Here is a 19116-nt window from a genome sequence, read left to right on the forward strand (position 1 = left end):
ATCAGTATTCTAATTGGACAATGAGTTTGAGTTTGGTTTTGGATGTAATCCGAGCCTGAATGCAAAATGACAGCCGAATATTCACTGTCCTCAATATGTATCAATTGTACTTTAAGTAATGTACTGGGCTGTGTAATCACATGAAACAGTAGTAACCTGCGACTGGAGGAATGTCTGCATGGGAATGCTTGCTGCTAGTGTCTATAGCTTAAACTATTGTAAAGCTGTCATTGCTGGGTCAGCTAAGAGTATATCGTGAATGAGACCTTAAATAAAATGATCAGTGTGTACTGGAGTACAGTGATCAATGGATGCAGCATACAGAGATCAGTGGGTACCGGATTGCAGAGATTAGTTGGTGCTAGAGTGCGGTGATCAATGGTACTAGAGTACAGTGATCAGTAGGTACTGGAATACCATGATCAGTGGTACTAAAGTACAATGATCAGTGAGTACTCTGGATGGCATGGTCTGTCATCAGTCAGTGCTTAGCGTTGGCAGTGAGTCCTAGGCAGAGTGGATGGTGAGTATGATGGTACATTGGGTGTAGTAATCAGAAAGGCAGAAGTAGAGTGAATTTCTTTCTAAAGGCTCCTTCCTCTCAGACTGCTCCTGCAGACTGGCACTGACAGATGGCTGCTCTTTCCGCTCCTTCAGACCAACATCAGGGTCCAGCCTCCCTCCTATTACCCGTGAAAAAGCTATTTAAAGATGTGGAACATCATCTCTGATCCCTAGGGCACTGAAGAACATCAGATAACGGATTATTGCTAAAATTTCACTGTGGACCCGCAACCCACATAAAACAAAAGATTAAATTCCTTTTCCCACCGCGCAGTTTAAAAAAAGTCATAAGCCCATTATTCCTTTGCAAACACAAAACCCAGTGAGAGAGGGTTTTTCAGAACGCACCTCCGCATCACTGCACCTTTACTCAAAATCTTACAGCGCACCTTCTTTCTTCTGGACTCCTCCCTAACCCTCCAGCTTTCATTTATCAAATACCTTCTCAGGAGGACACGTTCCCTTTAATTGTAAAAGCTCCGATTTTAAGAGCTGCTGGCTTTCTGGTTGTCATGGCAGTCCCGGCTGTTGGAAGCTGCCCCCACTGTTCGGTTATCCCCTGGTGGGATGGAGATTTCTTCCATTTATAGGCAGTGGTTACTGCTTTCTCAGCTGTCGAGTGGCTGGCTGAGGGTACTATATAAGAAGGGCCTGGGGGATGCGGATACTCGCGCGTGTGCTCACAGCTTCTGCACGCTTCCCAGCTCTTGCTGCTCCCGCTAAACCATGGCCCCTAAGAAAGAACTGAAGAAGGAACCTGCCAAGGCGGCTCCCCCACCCCCGCCTCCAGAACCAGAGCACCCCAAGGAGCCTGTCTTCGACCCCAAGAGTGTGATGGTAAGTAGAGCAGTGTGAGAGAATCATTATTGTATGGAGACCTGCAGTGAATGATTTTTTTAAGGACAATCCTAAAGAGGTTAGTGCCATGACAGAGGAGCTATGGGGGTAGCTGTAAGGTTTGTGTTGAGGTTTTTGTGCTTTTTACTAAATGTGCAGGAAACCCCGTTGTCCTTTTTCAGAAAAAAAAATTGTCCTGAACACAATAGTTGTCAAAGGCTCCAATAACATTTTGCGGATGCAGCTTGCACTGGGAGAGTGGATTCTGTTTCTGCCTGCTCCTTGTTCTTTTTGTGACCTTAATACATAACTGCAAATACCGTTATTCTTGCTCGTTCCTTCTCTCTGTACACCTCAGAAAGACTGTCACCCTCACCAGCCTCCTGTTTTTAGTAAAGTAAGCAACAGCTAACTGTTTATCACACCCCAAAGTGGGACATATTCTGATCTTGACTCAGCCAACACCCAGCCTTCAAGCAGGAACCTTGACTGAAGCCCTGGCTGTAGCCCAGATGGTGCTGAGGGGAGCCATTTCTTGCCTCCAATTCATACTGTGGTGTGGTAAATGAAAATCTTCTCCAGTTTAAACCACTCAAGTCTAAATTTGATTGACTGTGTATTTCCTATCAATTACCAGGAGCCTCAGGAAATAATGAACCAGCAGGAGGGGGTGTCCCTTCCAGCTGTAGCAATCTCTATCTTCTGAATAATGATTTCTCACTGCAGTGGTTCCGTGAACTGGAACAGTGTTGCTGAATATGAGTGTGATCTACATGTTGGGGCTCCATAAGACCATTAGATATAAGAACAGAATTAGACCATTTGGCCTTTTGAATCTGCTCCACAATTCGACCATAGCTGATATGTTTCACAATCCCATATTCCTGCCTTCTCCCTGTAACCTTGAACCCCTTACTAATGAAAAACCTACATATCTGTCTAAAAGACATTCCATGATTTGGCTTGACAACCGCACCTCCCAGTCGCGAACTATTTCAACTCCCCCTCCCATTCCTCAGACGACATGTCCATCCTGGGTCTCCTGCAGTGCCACAACAATACCACCCGAAGGTTGCAGGAACAGCAACTCATATTCCGCTTGGGAACCCTGCAGCCCAATGGTATCAATGTGGATTTCACCAGCTTCAAAATCTCCCCTACCCCCGCTGCATCCCAAAACCAGCCCAGCTAGTTATCACCTCCCTAACCTGTCCTTCCTCTCACCTATCCCCTCCTCCCACCTCAAGCTGCACCTCCGTTTCCTACCTACTAACCTCATCCCGCCCCCTTGACCTGTCTGTCCTCCCCAGACTGACCTATCCCCTCCCTACCTCCCCACCTACCTTCTCCTCTAACCATCTTCGCTCTGCCTCCCCCCCTCCCTATTTATTTCAGAACCCTCTCTCCCTCCCCCTTTTCTGATGAAGGATCTAGGCCCAAAACGTCAGCTTTTGTGCTCCTAAGATGCTGCTTGGCCTACTGTGTTCATTCAGCTCCACACTTTGTTATCAATGATTTGGCCTCCACAGCCCTCCCGACAATGAGTTCCACAGATTCACCACCCTCAGGTTGAAGACATTGGTCCTCATCTCAGTTCTAAAGGGTTGTCCTCTCACTCCTTTAGTAGAAGCACCTTCTCTACATCCATTTTATCCAGACCTCTGAGTATTCTGTAAGTTTCAATGAGATTCCCACCCTCTATCCTTCTAAACTCCTTCAAGTACAGACCCAGAGTCCTCAACCACTTCTCATATAACAAGCCCTTCATCTCCAGGATCATTCTTGTAAACCTCTTTGGACTCTCCTATGTCAGCACATCCTTACTTAGATACAGGACCCAGAACATCTCTCAACATTCCAAATGCAGTCCAACCAGGGTCTCACACAGCCTCAGCAGTACATCTTTGCTTTCATATCTAGCTGCCTCAAAATACATACTAACATTCCATTGCTTTCCTAACTGTCAACTGAGCCTGCATGTTAACCTTGAGAGAATCCTGACTAAGGATTTCCAAGTCCCTTCAAATTTCTGAAAACTTTCCCCATTTAGAAAATAGTCTATGCCTATGTTCTTTTCTTTGCCTGCCAAAGTACATAACCTCACACTTTCCCACAAAGTATTCCCCCATCTCCCACTTTATTGCCCTCTCTCCTAGCTTATCTAAATCCTTCTGCAGCCTTTCCAATTCCTCAACACTATCCTGTCCCTCCACCTATCCCTGCAAATTTAGCAACAATTCCCTCAGTTCCCTTGTACAGATTGTTAGTGTATAATGTGAGTAGCTGCAGACTCAGGATGAACCCCTGAGTCACTGGATGTCATCCTGAAAAAGACCCCTTTATGCCTACTCTTTGCCTTCTGCCAGTCAGACAATCTGCTATATAAATTTTTGAGAAGATTTGTAACTTGGGTTGTGGATGATCTTGCAGACTTGCTCACCAATCCAGTGGTTGATTGCAGATGTTTCATCACCCTACCATGCCCCTGATGTACAGCAGGGTGACTAGTGTGTCTGGCTGTGTTGTGTCTTCTTGCTGCGGTCTGGCATGGAGGTACAGCGAATAATTGCACCAGCAACCGCCCCAACACCCATAAATGGATCTGCATCAGGACATTATTCAAATTGGCCACAACACAGCAGCAGCAACCTGGAACTGCGCAAAGCAGAACAGGAGCACTTAGGTAGGGTTTTTAAAAGGAATGGATACCCAAAAAGCGCAATTACCTCTACGACACAACAACAAGAAGACGCAACACAGCCAGACACACCTGTCACCCTACTGTATATCAGAGAGGACCACAAGACTACTCAGACCCCTAGGTAACAGGGTAGACCACAAACCAACAACCACCCTGAGACTGCAACTGACAAATATAAAGGATCTCATACCCACAACTAATAAAACTAATGTAATATACAAAACACCATGAAAGGACTGTGAGAAACATTACATAGGCCAAATTGGAAGAAAACTGAAAAGGATCCAACTAGCCACCAAGAGACTCAAACAATTCTCACTGGTCTCACTACACATAGACAAAGAAGGACATGAATTCGACTGGGACAACACATCCATAATGGCACAAGCCGAACAGAAACATGTCAGGGAATTCCTGGAGGCCTGGCATTCAACCGGAACTCCATCAACAAACACATTGAACTGGACCCAATATACAAACCACGAAAAACAGAACCAGAAATAATGGCAACCACCCCAGCAAACTGAGGCATGTAAATAACAAGTGGTTCAGAACACCAATGCTTCACCAGAGGCACACTGACAATGTTACCTTGCAGGGCAACGAAACGTCTGCAACCAAGCCCATCAGCTCAGCGAGTAAGTCTGCAGCATCATCCTCTATCCATGCCAGCACCTTCCCCCTAACACCATGGGCTCTTATTTAACAGCTTCCTAAGTGGCATCTTCATATTCAATAGCTCTCCTTTGTCTAACACGCTCATTATCTCCACAAAGAATTCTAACAGATTGTCAGGCATGACCTCCCCTTGATAAGGTGGCACTGACTCAGCACTATTTTACAACGCATTTGCAAGAACTCTAAAATCTCATCCTTAATAATGGACTCTAAAATCTTAGCAATAACCGAGGTCAGGCTAACCAGCCTATAGTTTCCTCTCTCTGCCTCCCTCCTTTCTTAAGCAAGTGTGTTACGTTAGTTATTTTCCAGTCCTCTGGGACCGTCCCTAACTCCAGTGTTCCCTGAAAGATTACCACCCATGCCTCCACAATCTCTTCAGCTATCTCATTCAGAACTCTGGGGTATTGGTTTCCTCTTGCTTTCAGCGGCAGCAGTGTGAGCCAGTGCGCCGACATTAGTGAGGTACTATATTTGGGCAGTTACTTTCCCGAAACACTACTTAGTGTCTCCCACCCATCCTCCTCCTCTAACCAAAAAAAATCTGAGCGCTGATTTGGTAAGATCACTATTTTTTTTTTCTTTTTCAGTAGTCTGTGTGTGAATTTAGAACAGAGGAATGGGTGCCAGGGCAGTTGCATGCTCCTCCTGTAGAATGTGGGAAGTAAGGGTCGCTACTAGTGACCTCACTGACTTCATCTGCAGCAAGTGCCCCCAACTCCAGCTCCTCGGAAACCACGTCAGGGAACTGGAGCTGGAGCTGGATGAACTTCGAAGCATTTGGGAGGCTGAGGGGGTAATTGACAGGAGTTACTGGGAGGTGGTCACACCTCAGCTACGGGAAAAAGGTAGATGGGTTACAGTCAGGAGACAGAAAGGGAACAGGCAGACAGTGCAGGAATCCCCTGTGGCCATTCCCCTCAATAACAAGTATACCCGTTTTGGATACGGCTGGGGAGGGGTGGGCGACTTACCAGGGGTAAGCCATGGGGTACAGGTCTCTGGCACAGAGTCTGTCCCTGTTGCTCAGAAGGGAAGGGGGGAGAGAAGGAGACCATTAGTCATTGGCGACTCCATAGTTAGTGGGACAGATAGGAGATTCTGTGGGAACGAGACAGACTTGCGGTTGGTGTGTTGCCTCCCAGGTGCCAGGGTCCATGATGTCTCGGACCGTGTTTTTGGGATCCTCAAGGGGGAGGGGGAGCAGCCCCAAGTCATGGTCCACAGAGGCGCCAACGACATAGGCAGGGAAATGGATGGGGATGTAAGGCCGAAATTGAAGGAGCTAGGGTGGAAGCTTAGAGCTAGAACAAACAGAGTTATTATCTCTGGTTTGCTGTCCGTGCCACGTGCTAGCGAGGTGAGGAATAGGGAGAGAGCAGTTGAATACTTGGCTGCAGGGATGGTGCAGGAGGGAGGGATTCAGATACCAGGATAATTGGGACCCATTCTGGAGTTGGTGGGACCTCTACAAAAGGGATGGTCTACACCTGAACCAGAGAGGTACCAATATCCTCGGGGGGACAATTTGCTAATGCTCTTCGGGAGGATTTAAACTAATTCAGCAGGGGGATGGGAACCTGAATTGTAGCTCCAGTGTACAGGAGGTTGAGAGTAGTGAATAAGGTTTCAAGGTCACAGGAGTGTACCGGCAGGCAGGAAGGTGGTTTGAAGTGTGTCTACTTCAACACCAGGAGCATCCCGAATAAGGTGGGTGAAATTGCAGCATGGGTTGGTACTTGGGACTTCAATGTTGTGGCCATTTCGGAGACATGGATAGAGCAGGGACAGGAATGGTTGTTGCAGGTTCCGGGGTTTAAATGTGTCAGTAAGATCGGGGAAAGTGGTAAAAGAGGGGGAGGTGTGGCATTGTTAGTCAAGGACTGTAATACGGTGGCAGAAATTACGTTTGATGAGGACTCGTCTACTGAGGCTGAGGTTAGAAACAGGAAAGGAGGGGTCACCCTGTTATGTGTTTTCTACAGGCCTCCAAGAAGTTCCAGAGATGTAGAGGAAAGTATTGCCAAGATGATTTGGGATAGGAGCAAAGGTAACAGGGTAGTTGGTATGGAGGACTTTAACTTTCCAAATATTGACTGGAAACGCTATAGTTCGAGTACTTTAAATGGGTCAGTTTTTGTCCAATGTGTGCAGGAGGATTTTCTGACACAGTATGTAGATTGGCCAACTAGAGGCAAGGCCACTTTGGATTTGGTTCTGGGTAATGTACAAGGCCAGTTGTTTGATTTGGAGGTAGGTGTGCACTTTGGTGATAGTGACCACAGTTTGGTTATGTTTACTTTAGTGATGGAAAGGGATAGGTATATATCGCAGGGCAAGAGTTATAGGTGGGGTAAAGGCAATTATGAGGTGATTAGGCAAGACTTAGGATGCATAAGATAGAGAAGGAAACTGCCGTGGTTGGGCACGATTGAAATGTGGAGCTTGTTCAAGGAACAGCTACTGCATGTCTGTGATAAGTATGTACCTGTCAGGCAAGGAAGAAGTGGTCGAACGAGGGAACCGTGGTTTACTAAAGAAGTTGAATCTCTTGCCAAAAGGAAGAGGGAGGCCTATGTAAAGATGAGGTGTGAAGGCTCAGTTAGGGCACTTGGGAATTACAAGTTAGCCCGAAAGGACCTAAAGAGAGAGCTGAGAAGAGCCAGGAGGGGACATGAGAAGTCTTTGGCAGGTAGGATCAAGGAAAACCCTAAAGCTTTCTATGGATATGTCAGGGACAAAAGAATGGCTGGAGTAAGATGAGGGCCAGTCAAGGATATAGTGGGAAGTTGTGTATGGAGTCCGAAGAGATAGAAGAGGCTCTAGATGAACATTTTTCGTCAGTATTCACACAGGAAAAAACATTGTTGTCGAGGAGAATACTGAGATACAGGCTATTAGACTAGACAGGATTGAGGTTCTCAAGGAGGAGGTGTTAGCAATTCTGGAAGGTGTGAAAGTAGATAAGTCTCCTGGGCCAAATAAGATGTGTCCTAGGATTCTCTGAGAAGGTAGGGAAGAGATTGCAGAGCCTTTGGTTTTGATCTTTATGTCGTCATTATCTTCAGGGATAATGCCAGAAGACTGGAGGATAGCAAATGTTGTCCCCTTCTTCAAGAAGGGAAGGATGGATATTCCTGGTAATTACAGACCAGTGAGCCTTACTTCGGTTGTGGGTAAAGTGTTGGAGAGGATTACAAAAGATATGATTTATAATCATCTGGAAAGGAATAATTTGATTAGGGTTTTGTGAAGGGTAGGTCATGCCTCACAAACCTTATTGAGTTCTTTGAGAAGGTGACCAAAGAGGTGGATGAGGGTAAAGCAGTTGATTGTGGTGTATGTGGATTTCAGTAAAGTATTTGATAAGGATTCCCACGGTAGGCTATTGCATAAAATACAGAGTCATAGGATTGAGGGTGATTCGGCGGCTTAGATCAAAAATTGGCTAGTTGGAAGAAGACAGAGGGTGGTGGTTGATGGGAAATGTTCATCCTGGAGTTCTGTTACTAGTGGTGTACTGCAAGGATCTGTTTTGGGGCCACTGCTGTTTGTTATTTTTATAAATGACCTGGATGAGGGCATAGAAGGGTAGGCTAGTAAATTTGCAGATGACACTAAAGTTGTTGGAGTTGTGGATAGTGCGGAAGAATGTTGCAGGTTACAGAGGGACACAGATAAACTGCAGAGATGGGCTGAGAGGTGGCAAATGGAGTTTAATACAGAAAAGTGTGAGGTGATACACTTTGGAAGGAGTATCAGGAATGCAGAGTACTGGGCTAATGGTAAGATTCTTGGTAGTGTGGATGAGCAGAGAGATCTTGGTGTCCATGTGCATAGATCCCTGAAAGTTACCACCCAGGTTGATAGGGTTGTTAAGAAGGCGTATGGTGTGTTAGGTTTTATTGGTAGAGGGATTGAGTTTCGGAGCCATGAGGTCATGTTACAGCTGTACAAAACTCTGGTGCGGCTGCACTTGGAGTATTGCGTACAGTTCTGGTCACCGCATTATAGGAAGGATGTGGAAGCATTGGAAAGTGTGCAGAGGAGATTTGCCAGGATGTTGCCTGGTATGGAGCGAAGGTCTTATGAGGAAACGCTGAGGGACTTGAGGCTGTTTTCATTAGAGAGAAGAAGGTTGAGAGGTGACATAATAGAGACACATAAGATGATCAGAGGATTAGATAGGGTGAACAGTGAGAGCCTTTTTTCTCGGATGGTGATGGCTAGCTTGAGGGGTCATAGCTTTAAATTGAGGGGTGACAGATATAGGACAGATGTCAGAGGTAGGTTCTTTACTGAGAGAGTAGTAAGGGCGTGGAATGCCCTACCTGTAACAGTAGTAGACTCGACAACTTTAAGGGCATTTTGTTGGATAAGGGCAGCATGGTGGCTCAGTGGTTAGCACTGCAACCTCACAGCACCAGGGACCTGGGTTCGATTCCAACCTCAGGCTTCTGTCTGTATGGAGCTTGCACATTCTCCTTGTGTCTGGGTGGGTTTCCTCCGGGTATTCCGGTTTCCTCCCACAGTCCAAAGATGTGCAGGCTAGGTGGATCGGCCATGCTAAATTGCCCATAGTGTTCAGGGGTGTGTGGGTTATAGGGTGGAATGCTTCAAGGGGTGGTGTGGACTTGTTGGGCTGAAGGACCTGTTTCCACACTGTAGGAAATCTAATCTTATCATAAACATATGGATGATAATGGAATAGTGTAGGTTAGATGGGCTTCAGTTTGGTTTCACAGGTTGGCACAACATTGAGGGCAAAAGGGCCTATACTGCGCTGTAGTGTTCTCTGTATCGTCCACCTGATCTGGATGACCTATCGACCTTCGGACCTTTCAGCTTCCCCAGCACCCTCTCCTTAGTGATGGTCACTACACTTGCCTCTGCCTCCTGACTATTTTGAAGTTCTTGTATGCTGCTGGTGTCTGTCACTGTGAAGATTGGTGCAAAGTACCTATTCAGTTCTTCTGCCATGCCTTTGTTCCCCATTAGTACTTCTCCAGCCTAGTTTTCCATTGATCCAGTTTCTACCCTTGCTATTCTTTTACCTATTATGTATCTAAAAATACTCATGCAATCTTCTTTTATATTACTTGTGAGCTTACACCCTCATATTTCATTTTCTCCCCCTTTATTACTCTTTTTGTTATCCTTTATTGGTTTTAAAGACTTCCCAATCCCTTGGCTTCCTGCTGATTTTGAATATATTGTATACGCTTTCATTTGCTTTTCTGTTGTCTCTGACTTCCCTTGTCAGCCATGGTTGCCTTGTCCTCCCTTTAGTGTGTTTCTTCATCCTTGGGATGTATTTCTGCTGTGCCTCCTGAATTACCCCCAGAAACCCCTGCTATTGCTGCTCTACCATCTTCCCTGCTAATTTTCTTCCAATCAACTCTGGCCACCTCCTCCCTCAGGGAGTTACCTTCACTCAATTGTAAGACCATGACATCTGATTTCAGCTTCTCTCTCAAAAACTGCAGGCTGAGTTCTATCATATTATGGTCACTATCCCCTAGGGGTTCCTTCACCTTAAGCTCCCTAATCAAAGCTGCCTCATTGCATATCACCAAATCCAGAATTGCCTGTTCCCTCATGGATTCTACCACAAGCTGCTCCAATAAACTACCTCATAAAAATTGCACAAATACCTTTCCTTCAGATCTGCTACCAACCTGATTTCCCTACTCCACCTGCATAGAAGTCCCCCATGATTATTGTAAAAAGCTTTTTGTATACTTTTGTTTATTTTCTGCCCCACATTGTGACTACTGCTAGAAGGCCTGTGAAAAACTCCCATCTGGATCCTTTTTCCTTTTTGTTCCACAACTCTACATACACAGAATATTGATTGATTTAGTTATATTTTATACTAATAAGTCAGCCCCGCCCTCTCTGCCCATCGGCCTGTCGTTTTGATAGGACACATGTATCCTTGGATATTTAGTTTTCAGCCCTGATCCCTTTGCAGTCTCTGTAATCCCCACAATGTTGTACCTGCCAATTTCAATCTGCACTACAAGCTCATTTACCTTGTTTTGTATATTACACGCATTTAAGTACAACATACTCAGTCCTGCACTGATTGTTGCCCTTCCCAATGTTGTCCCCTTATCTGCTGTATCTGAAGTTAGATTCCTGACTGTTTCCATACTCTCTATCCTATTACTTGTTCTGAAATTTTAACAACCTCTTCTAAGAAAATTTTTGAAGAAGGGTCTCGGCCCCAAACGTCAGCCTTCCTGCTCCTCTGATGCTGCTTGGCCTGCTGTGTTCATCCAGCTCTTCACCTTGCTATCTCAAATTCTCCAGCATCTGCAGTTCCTACTATCTTCTGAGACCTTCCCCATATTTAAATGGCTTAAAGTGCTTGAGATTGATTTATGCTATCCATTCATCTAAACTGTTCTGATTTTTCTCACACACGAGGATACAAAGTCTTGGAGTTTATTCTGTTATCAAGTTTCCCTGCATTCATAGCTCTTTGGTTCCATTATGACATTCACACATCCTGTCATTTACTGGTAATAATGAACCCATCACTAACCCACAATGCTATTTCTCCTTTACCAACAACAGTACCCATTCCACTATTTACTTTAAAGCCCCATCTGCAGTCTTAGTTAGTTCTAGTTAGGTCGGTGGTGTTAATTGACTGGAAATCAGGTTTGTGATGTAGATTGATACCAATAGCATGGGTTCAATTCCTGCAGGAGCTGGGGTTACCATGAGATACTGTCCTTCTCAACCCTCCACCTTGCCTGAGGCATGGTGACCCTCAGGTGAAACCACCGCCAAGTGTCTCTCCCTAATGAAAGAGCAGCTCTATGGTCAGGTAGGACTACAGTAACTTTACCTTTGATCTGTCCTTTATCACAGAGTTACTTGGCACTACAGCCACATGCAGCATTGACCCTGAGAAAAGGAACATAACTATTTTACAAAAACAGAAGCTTAGGGAGAGACTCAAAGTCTTTACTCTGAATGAGACTGTGGAAATCTCAGGCACGCCAGACAGAAAGGGTGAGTTATGCAGGTTAGCACATTGTCCTCTGGCAATGTGATCCTCCACTCGTCTTGATGCACATCTAGGGACCTTACTGTCAGATGACAGCTGGCAGACTACTGGTCAACAAACCCAGTTCCTGTCTGAGTATTGAGATAACAAGGTGTAGAGCTGGATGAACACAGCAGGCCAAGCAGCATCAGACAAGCAGGAAAGCTGATGTTTCGGGCTTAGACCCTTCTTCAGAAATGGGGGAGGGGATGGGGCAAATGAAATAAATAGGGAGCAAGGGGGAGGCAGATAGAATGTGGATAGAGGAGAAGATAGGTGGAGAGGAGACAGACCAGTCAAAGAGGTGGGAATGGAGCTGGTAAAGGTGAGTGTAGGTGGGGAGTTAGTAGGTGGGAGACGGTGGTGGGGTTTGAGGTGAGCGGAGGGGATAGATGGGAGGAAGGACAGGTTAGGGAGGCAGGGACGAGCTGGGCTGGTTTTGGGATGCGGTAGTGGGAGGAGAGATTTTGAAACTTGTGAAGTCCATGTCCTGTGAAGTACCACGTCCTGAAGCAAAACTGCCCGACCTTGTTCTGAAGCAAACCAGATACTGTCCTGCATTTCCCACAACTCATCCCTCATGCCCTCTCCCCGCAAGAACAACCAAAACAGAATCCCTCTCGTCTTCACGTACCACCCCACTGACCTCCGGATTCAACACATCATCCTTCAACACTTCGACCATCTGCAACTTGATCCCACCACTAAGGACATTTTTCCCTCCCCACCCTTATCTGCTTTCCAGAGGGACCACTCTTTCCATGACTCCCTTGTCCGCTCCACACTCCCCTCCAGCCCCACCACACCCAGCACGTTTCCCTGCAACCGCAGGAAGTGCTACACCTGCCCCTACATCTTCCCCCTCACCTCCATCCTAGCCCCCAAGAAGACCTTCCACATCAAGCAGATATTCACCTGCACATTTGCTAATGTGGTATACTGCATCCGCTGTACCCGTTGTGGCCTCCTCTATACCAGGGAAACCAAGTGGCTTGGGGACCGCTTTGCAGAACACCTACGCTCAGTTTGCACTGAACAACTGCACCACACAGTAGTGAACCATTTCAACTCCCCATCCCACTCCGCAGATGACATGTGGCACTGCAGGAGGCCCAGGATGGACAACGATGTTACCCAAACATTGCAGGAACAGCAACTCATATTCCGCCTGGTATCAATGTGGACTTCACCAGCTTCAAAATCTCCCCTCCCCCTACTGCATTCCAAAATGAGCCCAGCTCATCCCCGCCTCCCTAACATGTCCTTCCACCTATCCCCTCCTCCCACCTCAAGTCCCACCCCCATCTCCCACCTACTAACCTCATCCTGCCCCCTTGAACTGTCCATCCTCCCTGGACTGACCTACCTCCCCACCTACACTCACCTTTACTGGCTCCATCCCCGCCTCTTTGACCGGTCTGTCACCTCTCCACCTATCTTCTCCTCTATCCATCTTCTATCCACCTCCCCCTCTCCCAATTTATTTCAGACCCCTCTTCTCCCTCCCCCTTTTCTGAAGAAGGGTCTAAGCCTGAGACGTCAGCCTTCCTGCTCCTCTGATACAGCTTAGCCTGCTGTGTTCATCCAGCTCTGCACCTTGTTATCTTAGGAACTGCAGATGCTGGAGAATCTGCTATCCCTGTCTGAGTATTTACACTTCCCAGGAATTGAGCCATGTGGGCCATATAGGAAAGTTAGCTTTGACACTGTGAACACTGAAGCCCATTAACTGAGAGAAATATGATCAGGAGAATTGTTCTTCATGACTGCATTCTCTCCCCATCAAACTGATTGCTGAAATTTCCCAGAGTGCACAAAACACACGAATGCTGCACCAATCCATACTGTATAACAGTAGCTGTTGCCCTCAAAGAATTATATTAAGAGTTCCTGGGAGACAGTAAGAACTGCAGATGCAAATGTGGAGCTGGAGGAACACAGCAGGTCAGGCTGCATCAGAGAAGCAGGAGAGTCAACATTTTGGGTTTACACCGTATATCAGTTCCTCTTGGACACAGTCAGTTCCTGGCTGTGTAGCTGACTGAAGGACCCAGCTGTGGACAGAAGGAAAGAGTCACAAAGTTCCAGCACCTGGTCCAGTTGCTTGTGTGGCAAATGCACTTGAGTGAAGATGCTCAGGTATGAACTGCGCTCCACCTCTGGAGAAAGGACTGAAGGGGTACCTGAAGGAAACAGGTAAATGAGAAGGAAATTGGAGGGAGAAAAACTGAAAAAGAAGGCTGGAAACTCAAACACTGGGAACAAGATGGAGTGTTATTGGGATTAAAGAAATATTAAATATTTACGTCAGCTAAATTTTCATCACAGAAGATCATGAAACAGAAACCTGACTTTAAGATAGGTTTAAAGAGATGATTGGGATCAAAAGTTAAAAATAAACTGACAGCTAGAGAATGATAAAAATATTCATATGTCATGTTCCCAAACATATTCAGAGGAAGTAGGAAAAAAAATATAAGTATTAGTTTATATTTACAAAGACTGCATAGAAGGTTGTGGGAATGCCACAGGTTTGGCAGGCAGCTAATGCTGTTCCTACATAAGTCTTGTTTAAACTCCTTTAAGAATTATGGAGCAATCAGCTTAATGTCAGTGATAGGCAGGGTAGTGGAATCTTTTCTGAATGCTGTTATGGAAGAATACCCAGCAACAGGAAATATAATAATTTATTTAGCATCAACTCCAAAAGCATACCTTATACTAATTAACCCGATATTTCTTTAAAGAGATAATGTAAAATGTAGATAAGGGTAATGTAGTGGTTATTATATATTTGGATTTTCAAAAGGCCTTTGATGAGGGGCGGCACAGTGGCTCAGTGGTTAGCACTGCAGCCTCACAGCACCAGGGACCCGGCTTCGATTCCAGCCTCGGGTGACTGTCTGTGTGGAGTTTGCACATTCTCCACGCGTCTGTGTGGGTTTCCTCCGGGTGATCCGGTTTCCTCCCACAGTCCAAAGATGTGCAGGCTACGTGGATTGGCCATACTAAATTGCCCATAGTGTTCAGGGGCGTGTGGGTTATAGGGGGATGAGTCTGGGTGGGATGCTCCATGGGGTGGTGTGGACTTGTTGGGCCGAAGGGCCTGTTTCCACACTGTAGATAATCTAATCTAATCTAATAAAAAATGGTAAATTCACAGCAAAGGTTAGGACATGTGAAGTTTGAAGATATATAGATGAAGGGGCTGAATTGGTTCCAATTTTTCAAACCTCCTTGGTTTGCTGCAACAAAGATTTGTTTTTAGAATGCAGTAATACCTTGCACCAATTAAAATGTGACTAACTAGTTCACCAGAGATATTAAAGAACCAATTATAAGGTTTTCTTGAATGGAAGAAAGCAAAATTTTATTATTTGTGAACCCAGGTAAAAAATTAATAAAGATACAACATCAAACAAATGCAAGCACATATATGAAATTTAAAAAGCAATAATGACCAATACAGATCAGCAGCATCCATGAATATTGCAGATATCTTTGAGTTCTCAATGTTCAGATATTCCCACAATTTTTGTTGATTGAGCAAGAGAAGAGAGAGAGAAAGCTCTGCTTTTACAAACCAATCTTCTCTACTCTGGCATAGAATTTGCTTGAATTATATAGTTCATTGATGTCTTCCTGTGCCTGTGTCATTGTTTCCAAGCTGGACAATCGCAGGAAAAATGTGTGAAATGTATTATTCAGGTGTAAATTAAAAATAGGGGACCCAAGTTTCTTTACACTTTGCTGGTTTCAATCTATTTGGATGAAGGGTTAATTTCAGTATAAACTATTTTGTTTCTCAGTTTCTCAATTTTATTGAGTCATGGAGAACTACAGCATGGGAAAAGGCCCTTGGGACCTGTTGCCAATCACAAACAACCACCCAACTATTCTAATCCCATTTTCTAGCACATTTTTTATTCATTCCAGTGATGAAGGTGTCACTTGCTATGCAACATTTGTTGCTCATCCCTAATTGCCCAGAGGATAATTAAGAGTCAATCACATTGCTGTGGGTCTTGGCTCACATGGAGGTCAGACCAGGAAAGGATGGCAATTTCCTTACCTAAAGGACATTAGTGAACCAGATGGGTTTTTCCAATAATTGGCAATGCATTCTTGTCAGTGTTAGCCTCTTAATTCCAGATTCTTTTTGTTTATTTAATTCAAATTCCACCATCTGCCGTGGTGGGATTTGAACCTAGGTCCACAGAACTGTGTCGCTGGATTAACAATCCGGTGACAATACCACTAGGCCATTGAGTACCCCTAAGCCTTGTCACCTGAGTGTGCATCTGAATACTCCTTAAATGTTATGACTGTTTCAACTATACTACCCTTACAGGCAGTGAGATCCAGGATCCCAAAACCTTCTGGATGAAAACATTTTTCCTCTAAACCTGCTGCCCCTTACCTTAATTCTATGCCTCTGGCCGTGCTTGGTTGAATCCAGCCTTCATGTCAAAGGCTATCACTTCTCACCTTACACTGGGAGTTCCCTCATTTGTTCGTGTTTGAGCCAAGACTGTAATGAAGTCAGGAGCTGCGGGACTCTGGAAGAACCCGAACTGAGCATCAGTCAATAGGTTAGTGCTGAGCAGGTGTTGCTTGATAACTCTGTCAGTGGACCCTTCCATCACTTTACTGATGATCAAGAATAAACTGATGGGATGGTAATTGGCTGGGCTGGATTTGCCCTGCTTTTTATATACAAGATATACCTGGGCAACTTTCCACATTGTTGGATAGATGCCAGTGTTGTAATTGTACTGAAAGAGCTTGGCTAGAGAAGCAGCAAAGTCCTGAAGCACAAATCTTCAATACTATTGCCAGAATGTTGTCAGGGCCTTTGCAGTATCAATTGCCTTCAACCATTTCTTAATATCAGGTGAAGTGCATCAAATTGGCTGAAAACTGTCATCTGTGATTCTGAGGAGCTCTGGAGGAAGCTGAGATGAATCATTCACATGGCATTTCTGGCTGAAGAAAGGCTGAGAGAGGGGTTCATGAAGCAAATGGGTTTCTGGACCTTATAAATAGAGGAATACATGGAAGCTGTGAGGAATCTATACAAAATAGTGATTCAACCTTAACTGTACAATTTATCCAATTTACAAACTACTGAGGTACCACAGGGATCAGTGCTTGAACCCCAGCCACTCTTTCTCTCTCTATATATATACTTGGATGAAGGTATTAAATACACTATCTTCAGGATTGCACATGACACAGAGCTTGGTGGGAGATGAGCTAAGAAGGGGATGCAGAAATGCTTCATTGCGATTTGGACAAGTTGAGCGGTAAAATGCATGGCAGATGAAGTGTAATGTGGATAAATTGAGGTTATCCACTTTGGCAGTAAACACAGAAGGCAAATTATTGTCTGATTGGCAATAGGTTGGGAAAGAGGGAGGGAATGAGATCTGGATGTCTTTGTCTTTGTCTTTGTATGTCAGTTGCTGAAAGCAAGCATGCAGGCGCAATAGGCACTGAAAAATGCAAATAGTGTGTTGGTCTTTGTAGCAAGATGATTTGTACAAGAGCAGGGATGTGTTGCTACAACTGTACACTGCCTTGGTGAACTCACGCCTGGATTATTGTGTGTATTTTGGCTTCCTTCCCTGGAGAAGGATGATCTAGCTACGGAGGAAGTAAAATGAAGATTTACTAGACTAATTCCTAGGATGGCAGGACTAATGTGGGAAGAGATACTGGATCATTTAGCAATACATTCACTGGAGTCCACAGTAATGAAGAAGGATTCTTAGAGGTTTATAGATTTCTATTACAGGATTAGATGTGCTAAACAGAGAAAGGATATTCTCAATGACAGCGGAGTACAGCACCATGAGTCATAGCATTTGGATATGCGTAGGCCATTTAGGAAGCAGTTGAGGAGAAATTTTTTCACCCATAGTGTGATCAGCTTGTGGAATTCTGCCTCAGGACTAGAGTGTTTTCTAGAGTAACTGGATAAAGTTCTTAGGGACAAAGGGATCAAAGGGTATGTGGAGAAAACAGGAGAAGCGTACAGGGTTCAATGATCAGCTATGGTCATATTGAATGGTGGCGAAGGCTCAAAGGGCTGAATGGCCTGCTCTTATTTTCTATTTTTCAATATTTTATTCAAACAATGCATAGCATTCAATTGTAGGGAGCCTTGACAACATCCTCAGCTCAACAAAATTTTCTAAATCTCCTCAGAATTTTTGTCAGCTCAAGAAACATATGATTAAATTAGGATTTTTATGGAATTTGTAATCTACAGAAGTCTTATTGCCTCAGATCCCAAATAAAGTATCTAACTTCCTGTTTCTATGAAAACTAAGCTAGAGCTGTTAGTATCATTAATCTACTGGCCTAATTTTGTTTCATTCATTTGGATGCACTATTAGCCCATTAGCTCCAAAAATCTAGTGCAGACTAATGAGATAAAGGTTATTTACTGTCATACTAATATAGAGTGTACTTTAACAAAAGCCTTAATTCAATGTTAGACATCAGGGGACAAATGGCTAATTGGATTGTTCACTGGTTCAAGACAAAGGAAAACACAGAATAAAGGGTGGATGTTAGAGTAGCAGATATCTGGAAATTTGTTCCACTGGCTGGGACAACTGCAATTCGTAAGTTACCTCAAGGACTTTGGAATCAAAATCACAATTTCTAACTTTTCACATATTGTTAAATGGGAGCAGTGAGGATAAAGAGTGCAGAGAAGTGATTAGCCAATACTGAAGAGATCTGCAACGAATTTTTGGAGGACATAATTTACCCATTCTTCAAGAGAGTGGTAGGGGCATGGAATGCATTGCCGGAGAGGGTTGCAGGGTCAGCCTCAATAGGGGCATTTAAGCAGCTATTAGATAGGCATGTGGATGATAGTATAAGGTAGGAGTGGAGGTTAGATAGACCTTAGGTTTAGGGTAAAAGTTTGGCACCACATCATGGGCAGAAGTGCCTGTACTGTACTGTTCTAATTTATCCCGTTCTAAGACACTGCACTTCAGCGAAGATGTTAGCAGACTGCAGGCAAAGGGTGAAGGAATGGGACTAGCTCAATGCATCTTATAGAGTTGACTAGTGTTCGGTGGGCTGGATGGTTCTTTTAATGCTGATTGTATGGAGGACAGAGAATCAGGAGATTGAAGAGGTAATTACTCTCATGCTGATGACACATTGAACAATGATAACTTCAGTGAGATTGAGGAATGATCTGAATCTGAAAAAGTGCAGCAACAAATATTGTGATTAGCTGGATTTTAGAATC

General features: G+C 44.6%; 1 protein-coding gene across 1 annotated transcript in view; it reads left to right on the forward strand.

The window, feature by feature from the left end:
* Positions 1-1023: 1023 nt before the first annotated feature.
* myl4 (myosin, light chain 4, alkali; atrial, embryonic) overlaps positions 1024-19116 on the forward strand; it is a 28464-nt gene continuing 10371 nt past the window's right edge. The window contains exon 1 of the mRNA XM_048560979.2: positions 1024-1401. Within this exon, the coding sequence (XP_048416936.1) occupies positions 1291-1401 (111 nt within the window). The 5' untranslated portion in view covers positions 1024-1290. The remainder of the gene's footprint in view (positions 1402-19116) is intronic.

This window comes from Stegostoma tigrinum, chromosome 31 (assembly GCF_030684315.1).
Source record: "Stegostoma tigrinum isolate sSteTig4 chromosome 31, sSteTig4.hap1, whole genome shotgun sequence".
Taxonomy (NCBI): domain Eukaryota; kingdom Metazoa; phylum Chordata; class Chondrichthyes; order Orectolobiformes; family Stegostomatidae; genus Stegostoma; species Stegostoma tigrinum.